Source organism: Eleginops maclovinus, chromosome 1 (genome assembly GCF_036324505.1).
Source record: "Eleginops maclovinus isolate JMC-PN-2008 ecotype Puerto Natales chromosome 1, JC_Emac_rtc_rv5, whole genome shotgun sequence".
NCBI classification, from domain to species: Eukaryota; Metazoa; Chordata; class Actinopteri; order Perciformes; family Eleginopidae; genus Eleginops; species Eleginops maclovinus.
In genome coordinates this window covers 11,993,362-12,013,882 of record NC_086349.1, presented here as the reverse complement: position 1 = coordinate 12,013,882, position 20,521 = coordinate 11,993,362, and the positions used below count along the sequence as shown (strand labels likewise).

At 38.2% G+C, this 20,521-nt stretch overlaps 2 protein-coding genes across 3 annotated transcripts; one reads left to right on the top strand and one right to left on the bottom strand.

The window, feature by feature from the left end:
- Positions 1-564: 564 nt before the first annotated feature.
- On the bottom strand, positions 565-9,502 carry si:ch211-112c15.8 (tumor necrosis factor receptor superfamily member 1A). Of its 2 annotated transcripts, none has more exons than XM_063889065.1 (10): positions 9,217-9,502; positions 8,097-8,193; positions 7,860-7,985; positions 6,838-6,915; positions 6,665-6,689; positions 5,551-5,684; positions 5,192-5,323; positions 4,428-4,465; positions 3,778-3,886; positions 565-1,490 (listed from the first exon to the last, which is right to left on the bottom strand). In XM_063889065.1, exons 1-10 carry the CDS (start codon positions 9,229-9,231, stop codon positions 1,177-1,179), a joined length of 1,068 nt encoding a protein of 355 aa, XP_063745135.1. In that variant the 5' UTR covers positions 9,232-9,502; the 3' UTR covers positions 565-1,176. The 2 variants fall into 2 exon arrangements, with proteins under 2 accessions (XP_063745135.1, XP_063745144.1); XM_063889074.1 differs by having other exon boundaries at positions 5,608-5,684.
- A 2,515-nt stretch (positions 9,503-12,017) lies between these two features.
- znf362b (zinc finger protein 362b) lies at positions 12,018-20,513 on the top strand. Its single transcript, XM_063895762.1, has 9 exons — positions 12,018-12,163; positions 13,556-13,619; positions 13,910-14,177; positions 14,687-14,791; positions 15,806-16,121; positions 16,566-16,790; positions 17,084-17,162; positions 17,246-17,404; positions 18,308-20,513. Exons 2-9 carry the CDS (start codon positions 13,557-13,559, stop codon positions 18,422-18,424), a joined length of 1,332 nt encoding a protein of 443 aa, XP_063751832.1. The 5' UTR covers positions 12,018-12,163; position 13,556; the 3' UTR covers positions 18,425-20,513.
- Positions 20,514-20,521: the final 8 nt, after the last annotated feature.

Sequence of the window (20,521 nt, the reverse complement as noted above, 5' to 3'; positions counted from 1 at the left end):
CAAAAACATTTAAAAATCTTATCACAGGTTAAAACTACTTGAAATATATTAATGTGTAGTAAATGTATATTTTACTCTTCTGCCAGAATTTCAAATGAGTTAGTTGAGTGTAAAAGCACACTTCCAATATGAAAACCTAGCTGTCTCTGTATGAGTTCTATGCTTTATCTACCAAGAGAACAATGCAGGACAGCTGTTCTTTCTGCTGAGGCAGAATTTGCAATTCATGGGATTGGTCTAATCCACCTCAAGAATAAAAGCTCCTCCAACACCCTGCCTACGTTTTCTTTGTATGGGGTCCTTTTCTCAAAACTGCACACCAGCTGCCACTTTTCAAACACCACAATACCAATACCCCCACCTGGTGGACTCGAGTTTTATTCATCACATTCTTCCTTCATAATGACACTCTGGCTCTTAATTTACTATGGTACTACACATTTGAACCAGGTGACTCCAGTGAGGACAGGGTTAGTAACTAACCCTGACAAAGTTGGTATAATGATCCACTCATTAAGCTTTATATTAACAAATGAAAAAAAATTCCAATATAAGAAACAATAATTAAAACATTTATAAACAATATTTATTTCAAAGATAAAAATCAAAAAGCACACACATAGATTAATATAAAAACATTAGTTAAAAGGATTTACTGGAATCTGCTTCACTGCCTGTCAGTAATTGGAATGACACACATTAAGTCTCAAAGTCAGATACCTTCAACACCGCAACAGGAAACCATCATTTAGATGGAATATGTGTGGGGAGGAAAAACCCAGCCTACAGCACCGTGACACCTTTTATTTGCAGGAAACTGAAAAATTGACGTGTGCAGCGTTGTAGACAATATGTCCAAAGTCAGTTGTCAACCCAACAAAGCACATATGTTACACTTATCTGGAGTGCATTTGCTGATGTTTAACCATAACATAAGTTTTTTCTGCTGAAAAACGAAACATCTGCATTGCTCATTATGAGTCACTTACATTACTTGACATTACTTAAGTTTTCTGGGCGGAACTACTGCTACAGTTCGTGTCCTTTTTAGGAAGCACAGTTGTCTCTTATTGCATATCTCTTGTGTTCCCAGGTGCTGTGGCCTCAAGTGTCCTGCACTGCCCTGTTGAAACCGTGGTCTTTGTAAGTTCTACAGACTAGGAAACTTGGTTGCAGTTAAGGTTTCCACTGCAGCTTGTCCAGGTTTTCCTGCAGTAGCTGGGCACAGCCGCATAAATCCATGTAGTGCAGGGCCGAGAAGACATCATTCAGGCTGGCAGAGGAGCGCTGGCTCCACAGCCTCAGCATCTGGTACTGCCGCTCTATAGAGCCCAGACCCGAACCAGCCTCCAGCTCCACCCGCTCCAGCTGCTGATCAGCCAGCGAGAGCAGACGCAAGAACTCTTTCCACCTACGCAGGGGCACCTCCTTGATAATGGCGTAGAGGACGATGGCCGGCCAGTGCTCATATTGATCGATTGGTTTGATTACTGGAAGGAGAGGATCAGACATAATCAGGGCCAACCTTTCACACTCACTACGACTAATAAATGTGCGGTTGTTGAACATTTCAAAGCGTTTGAAAGATAAAGTACACAGATGCAAATCATTCGTATGTAGAGACGTGCAGCCACTATCTGATTTTCCATTTCCTCTAAAGTTGAACTGGTGACCACTGAGAAGAAGTGAGGGCGTCCTGTTTCCGAGTTACTGCCGCCACACTGTGGACCATGAGTGTGATCAATGATACATAGTGTGCTAAACATGCAGAGATGAAAGGGCTGCTGCTTTGAAACTGAGAACACTGCAGTTAAAGATAGCAAACAACATTGGTAATCAGGTTTAGGGAAAGTGTCGCTTGACCATAAATGGTAAAATGACAAAAGGTATGTGGGTTAAAAAAACAAAACCTCATGTATGTTTTCATCGTCGTTGTGAGGGGAAATTGAAACTTTGTTCAGTACTCTAACAAGACATGTACATCTAGCAAGAGATCAGATATGGATGCAGAGAAAGTTTGCAAAACGTGTGAAATCACCACCTGGTGAAAAGAGTCATTTTTACAGTACATTTCATCAGTATGAAGCAAAATGCATTTACGATCAATAAAATACACATAGTGGTATGCATAATTAAATAAGGGAGTGCTTGTTGTTAACATTAGGGCTCAAAACTGCAAATTGTTTACGGATTTATATGACAATTTTCTCTTCAATCATCAATCATTTGGTCAATGAAATGTCAAAAACTGACCATCACAATTTCACAGAGCAAAACTAGAGATATGTCTTCATATTATTTGTTTTGATTCAAACAAAGGTCCATATACCACACATTTTGTTGACAATATTATATAAAGCAAGAGATCATCTAATTTAAGATATTGGAATTATTGAATATTGGAATCATTGGAAATGTATAAGAGCGAAACACTTATCTAATTAGCAAAAATAGTAGCTTATATTTGCTTTACATTGTTTGGAGACAATTTCCATTGTGCCATAGTTTTGTTGGGTTTGTTCCCTAATTTGGACTTTCAATAATGATAAAGCTTTCTTATCTAATTATGACTTTCAGTCAAGACATAGCTTTCTTATCACTTCTTTCTAACAAGCGTAAAAGGTTCTCTAAGATCAAAGATAAAATGAATCTATCACACTACATCACTTCATGATGATGTGTGATCAGTGTGAACAATTTCTCTTTTCTAGTTTGTAGTTCCACTTCAAAAAAGCAGTTTCATAAACACTCACAAAAAGTCTTGATTTGACTCTTTTTTTCAGGTGAACTTCACAAAGGTTTCTTTACAAATTGTGGTCACATGAACAAAAATTCCACTGTTATAATATAAGTCTATAATATTTCTCATCAAAGCACTGAAACAGATCATAACAACTCATAACTGTGATTGCTTCCTGTGAATCTACTCATAATATTGTTAGTAGTAGCACAGTTGTAATGTCATGAGATGACCTCTGACCTTCTTGTATAGAGTGTGAACCGCGAGTCAAGTAGAGCAGATTGATGCACTGCCAACAAAATGTTGATCGTAACAAGTAGCTGCAACCAATGTTAGCCTTTTAAATCTGTTATAACATACCATATTTCACAAAATCGAAGTGTATTTTATACCAAATAAAGGCAAGGCATGGCCAAGCAGGTTAACTTTATTTGAATAGCACGTTTAAACAACAAAGTAATGGTATAGGCCCTTTTTCTAAGTCCTACTTAAATGTTAGTCCTCCTATTCTTGATATAGTCTTTAAGGGATTGAAGGCTAGTATGTCTTAACGTAGATTTTAAAATGTAGGTCTAGATAAAGGACTAGCCTACTATTTTGGTCATGGTTTGTGGTCTTAAATGTTGATACAAGACTTGTATTGTTCTTCTTTGGATCAAAATTCAATATTTTTGTTTGACGAATATTTTGGCACATCGAAGTAATGATTTGTTTAATGCAAAAATCAGTAAGAAATAAGACATCTTTGTATTCATCTTTGTGTCCTCTGTACAATAATGGTAAGAGGCCCAATAATAGAGCCTTGGGGAACTCCTTGTAATTGTAATATGCTCAGATGTGATGCTTCGGATTGACACTATGCTATGTTTAAGTGGATGTAGTTTAGGAACTTATGGTGCTATGGCGTGCCATCCAAATCCTGATTATAAATTATTTAATAATTGTTTGGGGCCAAGAGGGTTGTTTAAAAGATGTTACTTATAAGGAGATATCTCATCTGGAGACCACAAAATCCTTCACAGGCTTCTGAATCTTGCCTTTGTGTTCATCGTCTGGTAGTGGAGGCCTGATGTGGTCTCGATGTTCTGTTGTGGCTGCACTCTGACTGAGAGTCACCATGGGAGTATCCTCAGAAATGTGTAAAGTCTTGAAAGTACAAAGAAGACAAAATAAGTCAAAATCATTTTTCACAGCCTAAGTAAAATTTAACAACAAATTGTGGTCAACATGTCAACCAACGGTACAACCTAGATCTCAATCTGAACCAGTGGCGTAGCTAGGCCTATTTTAGGTGGGCTTCAGTCACTGTTAAAAAAAAAGTCTGCCCAGGGGATTATGCCCCCAAACCCCTCTAAAGCATGTGAAGGCTAGGTTACATGGACCTGGTTAAGTTGAAGAATGTATTGAAGACGCAACCAGCACAAAACACTATGGGGGTGTAGTGGTTTTGCTCAGCGCAAAACTCCCAGACTTACATATCCACCATCATGCCATCTGAGTTCCTGGCAATTTTACTACCATGCAGGTGCCCACCCCCAACACCTTAAAAAATGAGTACCCAGAAATGTTTTAGTGCTCGCATTAGAACGCACACAGCTCCACCTCACCTCTGGGCTTATCCCACCCAAACTTGAAAACCTATCTAAGGCCCTGATCTGAACACAACATTTATGAAACGAAAACAAACCAGTGTGTGCGGGCTGCTGCCTTGATGACTGCCTTGTTCTGTTGGGAGGAAAGCAGATATTATCAATAAGCTTCCTGTTTGTCAGCACATTTGAAACTCAGTTATATTTCTGTGGAAAATATTTCTGTTGAACACTGGATATACTTTCTGTAGCAATAAATGGCTTTTGAAGTTGCATTATATACACATCCTTCTATTAAGTAAGGATTCCTACATGAGGTATCTTAATGTGTGTGGCGTCACAACATCTGCTGCATGTCTACAAAATAATTACACATTTTTTCATATATTTTAAGTGTTGTTCACTGTGGATAAATCTCCTTGGTAGATAACTTTCAAACGCCCCGAAAAAACAGAAGATATCTGTTCACAATACCATAAGTAAAAGTCCTCCATTCAAAATGTAAGAGTAAGTAAAAAAACATAAGAAGCAGAAAAGTCTACTAATGTATGCACAGAAAGGCAGATGGATGTGTTAAGTTGTTATAAAGGATTTTAGTGGATTATCATTACAGGTTAATTGAATTGTAAGAAGCATTTTACAAACATCTCAGTAGTTTAATATAAAAACAATGTCATATTCAGTTTTGGGAAAAGTTCCTTGAAATAGGTTACAATATTTTTGATTAATGACCGAGTAAAACATATAATAGAATAAAACTGTTAAGTATGCCTCTGAAATAAAGTGAAGTAGAGGTAGAATGTGCTGGACTTTTGTGCTGTACTTAATTAAACATGCTAATAAATATTCCACCAGTGGTTACCTTTCAATATGACAGGGGGCTCCAGGTCTTTTTTCGCTCTCCAGCAGAGACATCGATTCCTGATGAAAAGTATGAACCAAAATAAGCCCAGAAGCAACGCCAAAACTGCAGCGAGTCCGAGCACATCCTTCACTGGTGAAGACATAGAGAAACACTGTTATTTCTGACATTAGTAGTTCTTTCTAATCCACAGGACCACTTGAACAATTTACAGCGCGAAGGAGAATCAATCAGGCTCCATACTAACATATCCATAGCTAAGTATTTTAGGGCATATGAGTGTAAAACTACAAAACAATAGACCAGAGAGTTATTCTATCATTTCACATGTTAAAGGACCACAGATGTTTAGCACTAACAGGGAATCGATTCAACTGGGCCTTGAGTGTCTTTTGAGGTTGAAGTTGTAGTTGTACATGTAGCTGTAGATGTAGATGGTGTTGTGGTTGCAGTTGTAGTTGTAGTTGTAGTTGTAGATGGAATACATGTCAAGCTGAAAAAAGAAGAGACAGGATGAAGTCAACAGTGGACAACTTATCTTATCCATACATAAAGGGATGGGTTTTATGACATCACAAAATTATCTCTTTAGGGTATAATTTCCTCTTTGTGTGTGACTGAACAACCTCTCCCTGTTGGGATAGTGGAGGGATTTAATGTAACATAAAACGAGAACTTTTTGGATTGATTAAATTGGAAGCAGATTAAAAAGAGATCTTATAATGGCCAGCACAAACAGAATGCAAATAAAAAGTAAAAGTTTATATGTTAAGTTCATAAACTTTAAAAAAGGTTAACAACAAAAGAGAGCAATATCTGTGCACACAGATGCAATCCTTTCAACTCTTTCAGGCTTAACAAACCCATCTTTATGTTGAGACGTTCATCATCTGCATCATAACTGTTCAGCTCTTTTACTTGAGCAGGGCCTCAGTAAAACCACAAGAACTATGTCTCTAAACTGTGGGAAAAAATCTGGAAATGTACAGAACGTTTTCACTCTGATTTCACACTTTTCACTGGTTTGACCAAAGAGATATAGTACTGTAGCAGAAACTAGAATGCAGTTAAAAGTTGCAATCTGCAAAATGAATCCGCAACGGAAATTGAAAGTATTATAGGATGACAAAATAACACAAAAGATGAAAATGAAAACATAACTCAGAACTTAGAAAAGTCAAAGATAAAAACATAGACATGATGATGATGATGATGATGATGATAACATACTGTATCTAAAAGAAATGGATTGAATTGAATAAAATGTCAATGAGCAGAAACTAATACATAGAGGAACAGATCCTTCCCATGCTCCCAGGATTAATAAGGAGTCATCACTACAGTATATTGGGTTTTTTTCTAATTTCGGCCCTTAGTTGATATTGAAGTTGTAAGAGTGCTCTCAAATATGTCATAAAAAGCTCAGATCTAAACTTGTCTTTTCAAACAACCGTCACATTGCAAGTACCCCACCGTTTGCAGCACCCACTGTTGTTTCCTGTGAAAAACATGAGATTGTGAGGGTTAAACAAACTATACATTTTCCTTGGACAGTATTGGTTTTATATTGAATATTCCAGGATATGGATTAAAATGGCAGCTGTGAATGCTAGTTTGGGGCTTAAATTCCCTTTGGTTTCACTTACGTTTGCAGTGATTACAGTTGCACTTATCGCATTTCCTATTTGTAGCAGAGGTGCATGGCTGAGTTTCAAAATCAAAATCTGGGCAAAAATCAAAACAAAGTCTTTGTTCAATCCACAGCATTAACACATTCATGACCAAATGGATTCAGGGTTTCTTAAAGGACAATATAATCTAGAAAGCAAGATTTGAGGATTATTTTGATTATTATTTTAAACATTGCAAGCCATCAGACAGTTTATTTCTTCAGTCTAGTTCAACAGGTTTAATAAAGACTAACTTTAAAGACAAGATCTTATTTAACCTGGAATGAAAATTATACACATTTAATATTCAACCCTTTTTTAAAAGTAAGACCTGTGGGATCAATGATTTCTTTTCAAAGGTGACCTAGCCTCAGCATCATCCACAGAAAACTCAGAAGAAATGCAATAACAAGTTGACACGTTAAAATAGATAGGCAAAATGACAAGTACCAACTGATTTGTTTATCATTGTACTTTTTGTAGGATTTTTTTTAAGCAAAGGGAACAATACAAGTTTCAAGCTGTTTTTTTCAGGCTATCTTAAGTAAGAGAAGAATACAATCTTTCTTTCAGGGTTCAGTCTGTGTAGTTGGAACAGACAATAAGACAAAATCTTATGATCTCATACTATGAATACTACAATAGAATTGTCAGCGTAGGAATTCAAACAGTCTCTATTCTTAGATATACAGCCTCAACCACATATGATGAATACCTTTGCTCTTCCCAACCACAATTCATATTAAATGATAATATTATGATATTATGAGTCAAAATTATATTATCATATTTTCCAGTTTCAAAGTCATTTTCTATCTTCATCAACACAGTGTAACAGAAATAATAATGAATCTCATACGTATAACGAAAAATGTTGACTATTGATATTTTCATTTAAATAACCAGAAAATGTGGTCAAGAGCTGACACAATTAGATCCCACAGGTGGACAGCATGTGTTTCTATGGCTTTATAATTAGGTTTGAACAAGGTACTTACTTCCACAATTGTCACAACGTAAGCATCTAGTTATGTTGTTCTTTAATTCTGTGAATGTGCCACTGAGGCACTCTTTACATATGTACTCTGTTTTATTCTCTCCACAGGGACCAGAGTTATAATATCCTGGGAAACAAAAGAGAAAAAAGAGAGTGGAAGAGTTCATGTCTGATAATTCCTCTATAACTATGAAAAAAAACAAAGCAAAGGTAATATCGCTTGCTATTCATAACTTACCAGCTGAGCATGATTTAGAACATGAAAGTGGATTTTGCCTTGTAGGCTCAGTGTGACTCTGTCCCACAGAAAGCAAGATGGTTATCAGTTGGAACACCTTAAAACAAAAAATAGGTTATAGGTCTGCTTTGAAAGAAGAAAATAAACTTACTTTCAAACAAGAGCTGCCATAAAAAATTACAGCTGTATTGAAACATGACTCAATACAACTTCTCAAGTCATTGCTTGGGCATCTTTTGTGTTATTCTCAAGCACCTTTGACACATCAATCAGGTATTCTTCTTGTGTGTAATATGTTACATCTGTAAACATAAGCACATTACCAAGGGATAGTAAAGTAGTGAACATTATCGCAGTCACTTTATCGCTCCAATGATTTCGTAGTGCAGCAGCTGAGCTTCTCATTGGTGTCCACTGACAATATCATATCTTAATGGCCCCTCACACAACATAAACAGTTTAGAATTACAGGGTTGCAAGATTATTGTTCCAGGATCAGTATTTTTCCAAAGTTAAATCTGCAAACAATTAGAAAACAAATCCCTTTTTAGATAAATGTTGGACACAGACACACTTAGTTATGTAAACATTGATGAAACTCAGTCAACCTACAAAAATAATCTGGAGTTTTGCAAAACTATTTGATGACAGTAAGCTGGATATCTACAGAGCCACATAAATCAGAAATCCATCCACATTTTGAGCCTTCTCATAAACACTACAGTTATGGTGTTTTTCAGCAACAGGTAAGAAGCAACATATGAAGTCTGAATGCTAACTTAACTTAAATCAACTTAAATAACTTAATAAATAAATAAATAACTTAAATCCTAAAACCTAAATCCTAAAATACAGTCACCTATGCTCTACCATGATTCAGTCACCGCAAAATATACAAATGACAATTGTTCAAAACATATAACTATTTTCAATGGAAACAATCAATCCCTTTAACCAACCTCATGAAGCAGAATAGACATAATGTGTGAGTTTGGTCCTTTTTATGATACTAGCATTACTGTTACTACTACTATTACTACTATAAATGCTGCTCTATAATCCACACAGCTAAATTATATGAAAATGATAAAAAATAATACTTCTGATTGGGATTACTTACCAAAAAAAAGTTCATGTTGGAAAAGCAGAAGGTGAGGAAGAACAACCAACTCTACGAACTTTCAGACAACGTCAAAATTGTCATTACCAGACGAGGAAATCACTAGATTCAGCAGAAGGATGAGGCTTCCTGACTTCTTCAGATTGACTCTTAAATTGAGTCAGGTAAAGTGTTAGAGGATGCCTGTATATGTATGTATGTATGTATGTGTGTGTGTGTGTGTGTGTGTGTGTGTGTGTGTGTGTGTGTGTGTGTGTGTGTGTGTGTGTGTGTGTGTGTGTGTGTGTGGAGTCTACGGAGAAATGGTTCAAGAAACAGGAAACAAAGTGAGATCCTGTTAGCCACCCCCACACACATTCAGAGTGACACAACTATTAGATGCAACGTCAATTGGCTCCTGATGGTTTCCTATGATTCACTGACATTCAAAACAGCAGAGTGTGGGTGCGAATAAACTTTAAAAAGATTGTAGTCTTATTATATATATATCTTAAGCCTTGTAAAAAAGTAACTTATATGTATGTAATAATGTGAATAATAATGTGCAACAGCAGGCTAAATGAATCCCTATTAAAACTGGCAGACATACACTATCTCACAAAAGTGAGTACACCCCTCACATTTTTGTGCATATTTTATTATACCTTTTCGTGGGACAACACTGAAGATATGACACTTCGATACAATGTAACGTAGTTTCCGAAAAGAGGGGATCATGCTCTGCTTCAGTATGTCTCAGTACTACTTCATGGTTTCCCTCAATGAACTGTAGCTCCCCACAGCCAGCAGCACTCATGCAGCCCCAAACCGTGACACTCCCACCACCATGCTTGACTGTAGGCAACACACACTTATCGTTGTACTCCTCATCTGGTTGCCACCACACACGCTTGACACCGTCTGAACCAAATAAGTTTATCTTGGTCTCATCAGACCACATGGTTCCAGTAATCCATGTCCTTAGTCTGCTTGTCTTCAGCGAACTGTTCGCGGGCTTTCTTGTGCATCACCTTTAAAGAGGCTTCTTTCTGGGAGGACAGCCATGCAGACCCATTTGATACAGTGTGTGGCGTATGGTCTGAGCACTGACAGACTGACCCCCCACCCCTTTAACCCCTGCAGCAATGCTGGCAGCAGTCATACGTCTATTTTCGCACTCAATTTCTTTGGTGGACCATGGCGAGGCCTATTCTGAGTGGAACCTGTCCTGTTAAACCGCTGTATGGTCTTGGCCACTGTGCTACAGCTCAGTTTCAGGGTGTTGGCAATCTTCTTATAGCCTAGGCCATCTTTATGTAGAGCAGCAATTCTTTTTTTCAGATCCTCAGAGAGGTCTTTGACATGAGGTGCCATGTTGAACTTCCAGTGACCAGTATGAGAGAGTGTGAGAGCGATGACACCAAATTTAACACACCTGCTCCCCATTCACACCTGAGACCTTGTAACACTAACGAGTCACATGACACCGGGGAGGGAAAATGGCTTATTGGGCACAATTTGGCCATTTTCACTTAGGGGTGTACTCATTGTGTTGCCAGCGGTTTAGACATTAATGGCTGTGTTGAGTTATTTTGAGGGCACAACAAATTTACACTATTATACAAGCTGTACACTGACTACTTTACATTGTATCAAGTGTCATATCTTCAGTGTTGTCCCATGAAAAGGTATAATACAATATTTACAAAAATGTGAGGGGTGTACTCACTTTTGTGAAATACTGTATATGCTTTTTTCTTTTTTCATTGTTTTATGTCCTATATAACTATGGTGCAATGTTGGAAGAGCTTGGGACCTAAGACTTTCATTGCCATTTCTACACTAGCTACTGTGCATCTGATTTGAAAACCTTTGACTCTTGAATCTTTGAATCTTGGAGCCTGTTTTCCACTGTTGCATAAACTAGTTGACATAAATCAAATTTTATTTCAACCTTAAACACAGAGTCTAACTTTAAAAAAAATCATATTTGTGTTGTGGTACTGCCACTGAAATAGTCAACATCTGGGAAGAAAATAAGTAGAACACTTGGATTTAGATGTATTAACATACATTTTACTTGAGCACATGACACCTACCTCATAGAAACATCAATTTGGTTATAAGGAGGTTTAAACGTAACAATGTTATCTGACATAATTGTAAAATAAAGCAAGTAATTGCACATTAAATCACTGCTGTTTCCATCCTGTTTGGAAAAAAAAGCTTTTGGTCAATAATTTATATTATTTGAGATCAAAATCTGTCTGTTAAATATAAAATCATCTTTTTCTAGGGGGTCGTGGCTTTTGACTCAGATGCATTTAAGTTTTTTCTCCACTTGCCAACATATTAGACACATTACATTGTTATCTTCACTGTATTTATCTGACTGGGAGTATCTTTATAGCAGGCCTATAATACTATAGTAAAATCTCACATAAAACATGATGATGAAGATGGGTTTACAGTATAATATGTGATGCATTTACGAGTAATGTAACGCTCTTAAATGGGTGGTTATTTTATAATGATTTCTTTTTTAATTTGCTACAATCAATAGAAGGTAACGTTTTTTGAGTTGAGTTACATTTTGAATGCAGTACTTTTCTTTATAATGGAGTATTTGTTACATTGTGGCGTTGCTATTTCAGGATTTTCTACTTCCAGCCCTGCGGATGTGATCTGCTAAATCCGACCCAAACATGCGCTGAAATAACGTTATTCAAATCATGCATGCACGCTGTCCGTTAAACGTGAACAAAGTAGGTCATCGTGTTAAAATCCAGAGCAACATTAGCAGAATATTCCCCTCTGTGTGTGTACTGTACGGAGCTTGCAGCAGCAGCACCCAGAAGTGAACAAAGCGACCCGGAAGCGGTGGTCCGACTGGAGGCAGGCAGAAAGAACATCAAGCTTTTATATTATAGCTGTACTCGCAAGACAATATCTGCAATCTGGACACAAGGTATTTGTGCATGTATTTTCGTGTATTTGCTGCTGTGCATGTATCTAATAATCGATTGCCTCCTAAATGCGTGCATTTTGCACACATCGCAATTGCTGTCCTTTGATTCGTCCAAAAGTTGCAGAATGTGAAAAAAGCAGCCCTAAAAGTGAAATTTGGTTAAGATGGCACAGCGTCTTTCGGGAGGAAGGGCATTGTGCGCCGGTTACATTTTGACCTTAACGCGTCGCTACGGTTGTGTTTAATCGATGTGCTGTTTGGGTCGAGCTGCATCTTGCCCGTTTCCGTGCTGTTTTTGCAGGGCATGGTTGTTGTAGGAAGTGTCAGTTTTTTTAAGAGGTGGGGAGGCCGGGCTATTCAAACCTGCATTTCGCCGTAAACAATCATTCATGCCTTTGACATGATAAACACACCTTTGTGTCCGCCTCGCCTCGCTTATTCTGCCTAACACACTCCTCGCGATCAGATGTTCACGCTCCTACATTTTTGGGGTCTGCAGAATATGGCGTCCCGCCTTATAAAAATAAGGCTGCCATTTTTGTTTCTCTTTTGTCTGGAAATGTTTAAAGAAAACTGTCTGAGAATGTCTGAGTCGCCCCGGGAGAGTCGATAGGCAAAAAACCCTCTTTCAGTCCGAGGGGCCGAGATGCTTTCAGACAGCAGACATGTCCCCAAAGTCACAGAGAATGCAAAGTTGTTTTTTAAACATTGCGTTTATCTGAACATTTTAAAGCGACGTTCACTTATTTTCAGGATTTCCCTTTCAGACAAAAGGAATAGAGGGGCAAAATGTCCAAGCTAATCGGCTAAGGCTGTCACACCGGTGTCTTTCTTAAAGTGACTTGATTTTACTAGGTGGCATTTTGAGGTTTGACCTGTGTAAACTTAAAAGGTGAACGTCTCGCACTGTAGGCCTAACTTACACGAATCTAACATAACTTACCACACTGTTTAAAAAAAGGAAAAAAGTTTATAAATGAATATGGCTTTATTACAATAACAACAACACTATTTTTAATGTCAAAGCACTTCCCTTAACATCTATTAAATTACATTTTCTGACAGAAATTTAAACTGAAGGTCGAGTTACATTGAACACTTTCAACTGCATCTGAAGTTCCCCCTCGGGGAATAAAGTTTGATCATCTTAACTGTTGAGGAAGACTATGAGATGTCATGTCAGTAAAAGTCAGAAAAATTGTATTAGTATTTTTCAAACTATACATTTTTTAGGTCTAAAATATGTCAAATCGTCTCACGTTTACATTTATAACGTCTTTATTTAATGTTTTTTTGAAAAAATGATTTTATTTAAGTTCTAAAAGTAACAGCTGTGTTTTACTACATAGACACACCCACCCCTGTGACTAAAATACATTTGATTAATTTCAGGATGGCGGAGCCTCGATTTAACAACCCGTATTTCTGGCCGCCACCTCCATCCATGCCCGGCCAGGTAAGTCCAATCATCATTTGTAAAAACTGCAATATTTCCACCTGTAATTGCAATCTGTTTCCATGTGTGAATGTTTTGTCAGCCATTCAGCTCTAGCCTTTCAGTGAAACAAACTCTCAGATTAAGAATCTATCACGTTTGTTAACTCCTAGATAAAAAATAATAATAATTGAGCTTGTACTGTGTGCTGCTGCTCAGTGTTTTTTATCCCGGGTTGTATTTTTGGGGCATGAATGATATTCACACACAGTGGTTGTTTTCTGTTGAGCATGACCCGTTAACCCTTTCAGCTGGATAACCTGGTGCTCATAAACAAGATCAAGGAGCAACTGATGGCCGAGAAGATCCGACCCCTGCACCTGCCTCCTACTTCCAGCCCTTCCCAGCAGTCCCTGCTGCTGCCCAGCTCGTCCCCGGATGGCAGCACGCAGCACATCATGTCTGTGCAAAAGCCACAGCCCCAGCAGCTGTCAGGCCACCACCACCACCAACAGCAGCAAGGTTCCGGACAACCGGACATCGCTCTGCATGCTCGCCCTGCCTCCAGCTCTGGACAAGGTACGGTCTTTACTCTGTGGTTTTTAGGCCAGTGACTTTCCAAATGGGTGGGGATAAATAATGCAACTGGCAAGCATGAAAGTGGTCATGGTCAGGTTTGTTAATCTTTTTTATGAAATGAAAAGTCCATGTATTGCTGATTGTCAAGACAGCATTATATCGTACATCATTTGGGTACTAGCACTCTAATGCAGCCATCCTATTGGCGCAGGTATCAAAAAATGTCAAACCGTACGGCATATACGGCACGTATCAGCACACTAACACTACAGAGTGGGGAAAGAAATTTCCCTGCAAGGGATTAATAAAGTATATCTTCTTCTTCTAACTGATGTGTATTTTAAAGGCATGTGGTTTATTTTGGCATAAGAACGGTCTCTGTTAGTCAATTATTGTTCACTTCCCATTGTGTGGTATCCGCAGACCTTTATACACTGTTTTGATCATGTCTGTCTCTATCACGACACAATGAAGTTTTTACTAATTAAATACTACCTGACAACTTCCAGATGGCAATATGGACGACAAGTCAGCAGTGAAGGCCAAAGGATTGTGGGAAGACTGGCACATGAGGCAGCTCAGCGAGCAACAGATCCGGGTCAACCATCGCTCAGGTACTGCAGCCAGGTGGCCTCTGTGGTCTGTTGGCAATAGGAAACAACATCAGTATCTAGTGTCGTTCAAATCAAACAGCAGCATGGTCAGTCATTCTGTGAAACTGTCTCAGTAGTTAAGGATACTCATATGTAGCTGGTTAACTAAAATGGACTAAGACCTAATAATAAGACCTGGACGTTTACTGAACTAACATTAAGAGTGCATTTGGCAGTCAGCATACAAACTGGTGAGGTGCTTTTGATTGTGTCTTTCCTTTGTTAGAACACAATGTGTGCAAACCCTCAAATCAAACATTTATTTAGTAGTTACTGAGGTTTGAAGTGGGAAGATAAACACATCGTTTTTAATTCACGCAGAATGAGCAGTGACAATTAAACCGTGTAACCATGAGTTTAAGAGAATCGAAACATATAACCAGAACATATCTCATTTGGAATAAATGGCCGGTGGATGGATAATAATGGTCTAATGTTAAACCACCATACTAGCGGTTTTGCAAGTTGTAGCACATTTATTACACACCATAATGCATTCTTTGTATTGCATCTAACCATTTTGCAAACTATGCTGCTGTGCTCTTTACTCGAGTAAAAGCATAAAAAATAATGGTATCAAAAAGTACTTTGCACAACAGCCCATTTCAAAATAATTTGTGTCACATTACTGAATTATAATTATTGATGCATTAATGTATTCAACACTTGGAACTATATACTGTATACTGCTGTGAAGCTTGTGAATTTTCAGCAGGGTTCAATAAAGCATTTCTTAGCCTATAAAAATACAATAAGTTATTTTAGCTTATTATTTGTTCTATTGTTAATCTAAATCTGAATCTTTGAAGTACCTAAAGCAGTCAAATGTGCTTTGTGCATCACTGGAAACAAAAGGAAACCCTTGGCTTTTTGGATTAGTAGGACATAATTCTTTTTACATGTGAACAAAACATGTAAATCTGACAAGCCAAGTCTATTGTGGTGCTAAAACAGTTGTGGTTTCCATTTCCACAGGTCTGACTCCATCCCGACAAGACATCCACAGCACCTCTGACGCTTTGACCCCTACGACCCCAACCTCCAGTAGCCAGAACCGCCTGGGTGGCGCCCCATCGGTGAACATCATCTCAGGGCTGGCTAGTGGTCCTGGCATGGAACACATGAAGATAGGCGGCCTGGCTGGACTGTTGGGCCCCCCACCCAAAGCACCTCGGGGACGGAAGAAGATCAAAGCTGAAAATGCGACTGGTCCTCTGCTGGTGGTGCCGTACCCCATCCTCGCCGACCAAGGCTGTATCACTGTGGCGCCCAAAGAGGGAAAAACGTACAGGTAGGGCACAGGAAGCAGCTGTCTTTAAGGTTTTACTGCATCACAGGGAGGATATTTTCTTTCAGCACTGGCCTATTAAAGCAAATCCACAAGTTGAATTGTGGTCTACAAAAGATCGATAGAAGTTTCCTTGACACCAGTTTGGTCCTAAGTCAGATTGGGATGTGCTCCTCTCTGAGAAATCCAAACAAAGCCATCTTTAACCTGATTGGATGAATGTTTCCCTCAGTGGGATGTAAACTGATCTTGAATGCTTGAATATGCTATGCTTGCTTACTGGGATTGGGACAAAAATGCTAGTTGGGATTTCAATTATGATTCAGAATTGGTCATATTTTGCTTTTATTATTTACTTTTAAAGTCTGAATACTCTTTGAACTTCTATAATGTTGACTCAACCAACCTGATCTTATCATGTTTTTTTGTCTTTGTTTTTTCCCCAAGATGCAAAGTGTGCCCGCTCACCTTCCTCACCAAATCAGAGATGCAGATTCACTCCAAGACCCACACAGAGGCTAAACCTCACAAGTGTCCCCACTGCTCCAAGACGTTCGCCAATGCCTCCTACCTGTCCCAGCACCTGCGCATCCACCTGGGGATCAAACCCTACCACTGCTCCTATTGCGAGAACTCCTTCCGTCAGCTTTCCCACCTGCAGCAGCACACCAGGTCGGTGCCTCTGTGAACATACAGCAGCAGAGGTCAAGCTAGTGTGAGGAAAAGTAATAGCCGTTTAGCACCCACTAACTATGCTACACTCAGATACTATTCTACAGCAGCATTTTGATTTGGGTTTTTCTTGCATAGAGTTTTACGCTTTTAACACTTTTTTTATTTCTCTGGCTCTGGTTTTCTCTTACTGGATATGAGATGTTTTAAGTTGTGCCTTGGGATTTATAGAGTCTGTTGTGTAAGACATAACAAATCTAACACTTGCATTATTTCTGCTTCTTCTGCCACAGAATCCACACTGGCGATAGGCCTTATAAATGTGCTCACCCTGGATGTGAAAAGGCTTTTACCCAGCTGTCTAACCTCCAGGTCAGTACATGGTCACACGGGATAATAAATACAAGTTAAAAGACGTACAAATTAACAGCTTTTCTCTTTCTCCTCCCCAACAGTCTCACCAGAGGCAGCACAATAAAGACAAGCCGTATAAATGTCCTAACTGCTACCGTGCCTACTCAGACTCGGCATCGTTGCAGATCCACTTGTCAGCGCACGCCATCAAAAACGCTAAGGCCTACTGCTGTAGCATGTGTGGCCGGGCCTACACCTCAGTGAGTAGACCACAGGTTATCTGTTTGTTGTTTTAATGTATGTCAGGGTTTCCCAGCCATGGCCTTCTGTCAAACTGTCCATTAACTGGGGAGATGATGGCCTTTGATAATTCTCTGCCTGAAACTAGGTGTGTTTCCTGTTTGTCATAGTTAGCATTTTAACTTGTTCTTGCTCTTATTTGATCATAAGAAAGTAATAGCAGTTTGTATTTTATAATTAAATGGTGTATTTTTCTAGTTTGAGTGTAAAGGGATTTACATAGTACGTGTTCATTTGACCAGTTTTTCTATTTTCATATTCCATATTCTTTTATCTAGTCAAATGAACATTTTTGCTACCCCTCCCATCTCAAAATCCTAACAGATTACTCTCGAAGTGAAACAAATACTTTTGGATTTAACTTCCAGAAAATAAACAACAATATCAACAACAATAAGTTAACATCAATCATGTTAATGTTTTTAGGCTAAATTGCCAAATATGTACTGGACCCAACTTCTAAAATGTTCATCTTTTATATTTATTTTTGCTTTAACAGTTGCTTGGACAAAAAAGCTTTTGCTTATGCTGCTTACAGAGAGTGCTTATGTGCCATGTTACATTTATACAGGACAGGTTTAATTTCAAACAAAACACAATAGAAGCAAATTTTGCCATTTCAGATTTGTTTACTTCAGCTCCCTCCTAAGTTAAAGTGTGCTACAGTTTGTACATCTTGATTAATTTACTGAGGGATGCGTTAGACTATAATATGTCTGAGTTTGAGGAATTAAAAGAATCAAAGGATCAAAATCCAGGAAATGTCATTTTCATTTAAAAAGAGGGGTTATTTTAAGGCTGTTTTCATTAATGTCAGTGACTTAATTCTGACCCATTTGGTGTGTTTTCATGTGTTTTTCTAGGAGACCTACCTTATGAAGCACATGTCCAAACACACAGTGGTGGAGCACCTAGTGAGCCACCAGTCGCCTCAGAGGACCGAGTCCCCCAACATCCCCATCCGCATCTCACTCATCTGAGCCCCCGGGCGCTCGGCAGCAGGTCGGATTCAAAGTCTATGTTAGGCTGGAGCTTATGAGGCCATGCACCAACAGCCATCTACATAAGGCTTACATTAGCATTATGACAGCTGACATAAGCATTCAGTGCAAGATTCAGTAAACAGGCTGCCCATGATCCATCTCGACACAGGCTGTCTGTCAAAAATGAGCACAGCGTTATTTTGTGAATGTAAAAAAAAAAACAGCTAGATGTCGTCCGGAGGATCGAGAGGCAAAGAATGTCTTGCGTCAGATTTAATAAGCACTTTCGTAAGCGTCATGTAAACTGCCGGATGCATTGGCCATCAGAAATGTTTTAGTTTTAGGATCCTTTTCTTTTTTTTCCCTCTTCCATGAAATGGGTTTCCAAAATGTGCCAGATGATATTTGCCCTTTATAGAGAATTGAGAGAATAGAAAAACATGTTTGCTGGGTGTATTCTGGAGACATCCAAAGATAATCTTAAAGCACTTTTAGGCCTGGTGGTTTTGGCTCAAATTGTATCAATCTTGTTTGGATGGAAAATGCCAAAGGGCATTACTTGTGGCAGCTAAGAGCACTGACTGTGTCTGAACAGTCTTTTTTTTACTTTCTTTGTTTTTTTACTCACATTTTTGTGCAAGTACACATTTACAGGGTCATCTAAATTTGAGGAAGGCAATCGGTAGATGACAATTAGAACATTTAATGATTGTATTAAGAAGTTGCATTATTGACTTGGCGAGGCAAATCGTAGAGCAACATGGAAGGGAAGAAGGATGAATGTTTGTTTTTTTATTCCAAAATCTTTCACTCCATTTGAATCTTTATGGCACCTTTATGATCATATAACATATGATCAATCACTGTTTTTACATTGTGTTTTCCTCGCCTCCCGTTAACTAGTGCCATATATAAACCTTTTGAGGTTTTAAGAGAAAGCTAATCTTGTTATAGTGGGTCTGCTTTCTGTAATCGGTTAAGCTTTGACTATTATTTTCTAGTTTTAGAGGTTGAATCAATTGCACATATACTAGTGCCAGCTCTACTTTTAAACACTCTTCAGATGAAATCAAATTTTACTTGAGTGTACAATTTTAAAACCCAAACATTGGACCAAAATGTGAAGTTATTGTACAGCTACTCTAACCCAGTTACATTTTTTTTGTTTAAATCTTTAATAAGCTTTACTCATTTGGAATGAACTGCAGTACAAATCATATTCCATAGGCCTATGTTACGAGTTCATGTGGAGGTGATGCTTCTCCTTTTTGAGTTTGTTTTCTCCTTAGTATTCTTTTTATTGTACACAGTATTGTTTGCTGTATTTTTACTGTAACTTTAACCTCTGGACGGTACTAGTAGAGTACCCTGTATTCTTCAGGGCACTGCAGAAAAAGGTGCTACAGCTAGATGTTACGTTTGACATGGAACTGAGAATAATGTAAAATACATATACAGTATATAGTATGTTTTCAAAAGAATACTTATTACTCAAGCCACTGGCCTGAAAACAGACATTTACGCCAACAACAGACCCTGCCTCTTCAACTTACTCTCTCTTTTGAGATAATGGGAAAATGTACATGTTGCTGTACTGTAAAACATGTTACTCATTTATAGATCCTATTTTTTAGTTTTCATAAACATGCTCTGTTTGGGTTTTGTAAAAGTTTATGTATGAACTTAACTGTAATTATTTTAGTCTACCCATATGTTATTAATATTCATGTTTTATATCAGTTATTTACATGTAAGCCTTAACTGTTTTATCATCCCATTTCCATTACTCTGTATTGTGTTCTGCAGTATTCAGTCGTGTAAGCATTTTCATTTTTTTCCTTCCGCATGGAGTTCCTGAGCTGTAACCTGTATGATAACTGTTTAACCCATGTTCTCTCTATGAAAAGATATTGCGTAGATTTATTACACTTTTTCCTGTCTTGCATTGTGGTTTCATATACAGTTTCTAGACAACTAAATATGCACAGCCAAGACTGAGGAGTTAAACTAAGGTTATCAATGTTTAAAAAAGGAAAAAAAGCTTTGTATCTTTACCTTGTTTAATAAACAGACTGTTATAAATTCATCAGGTCG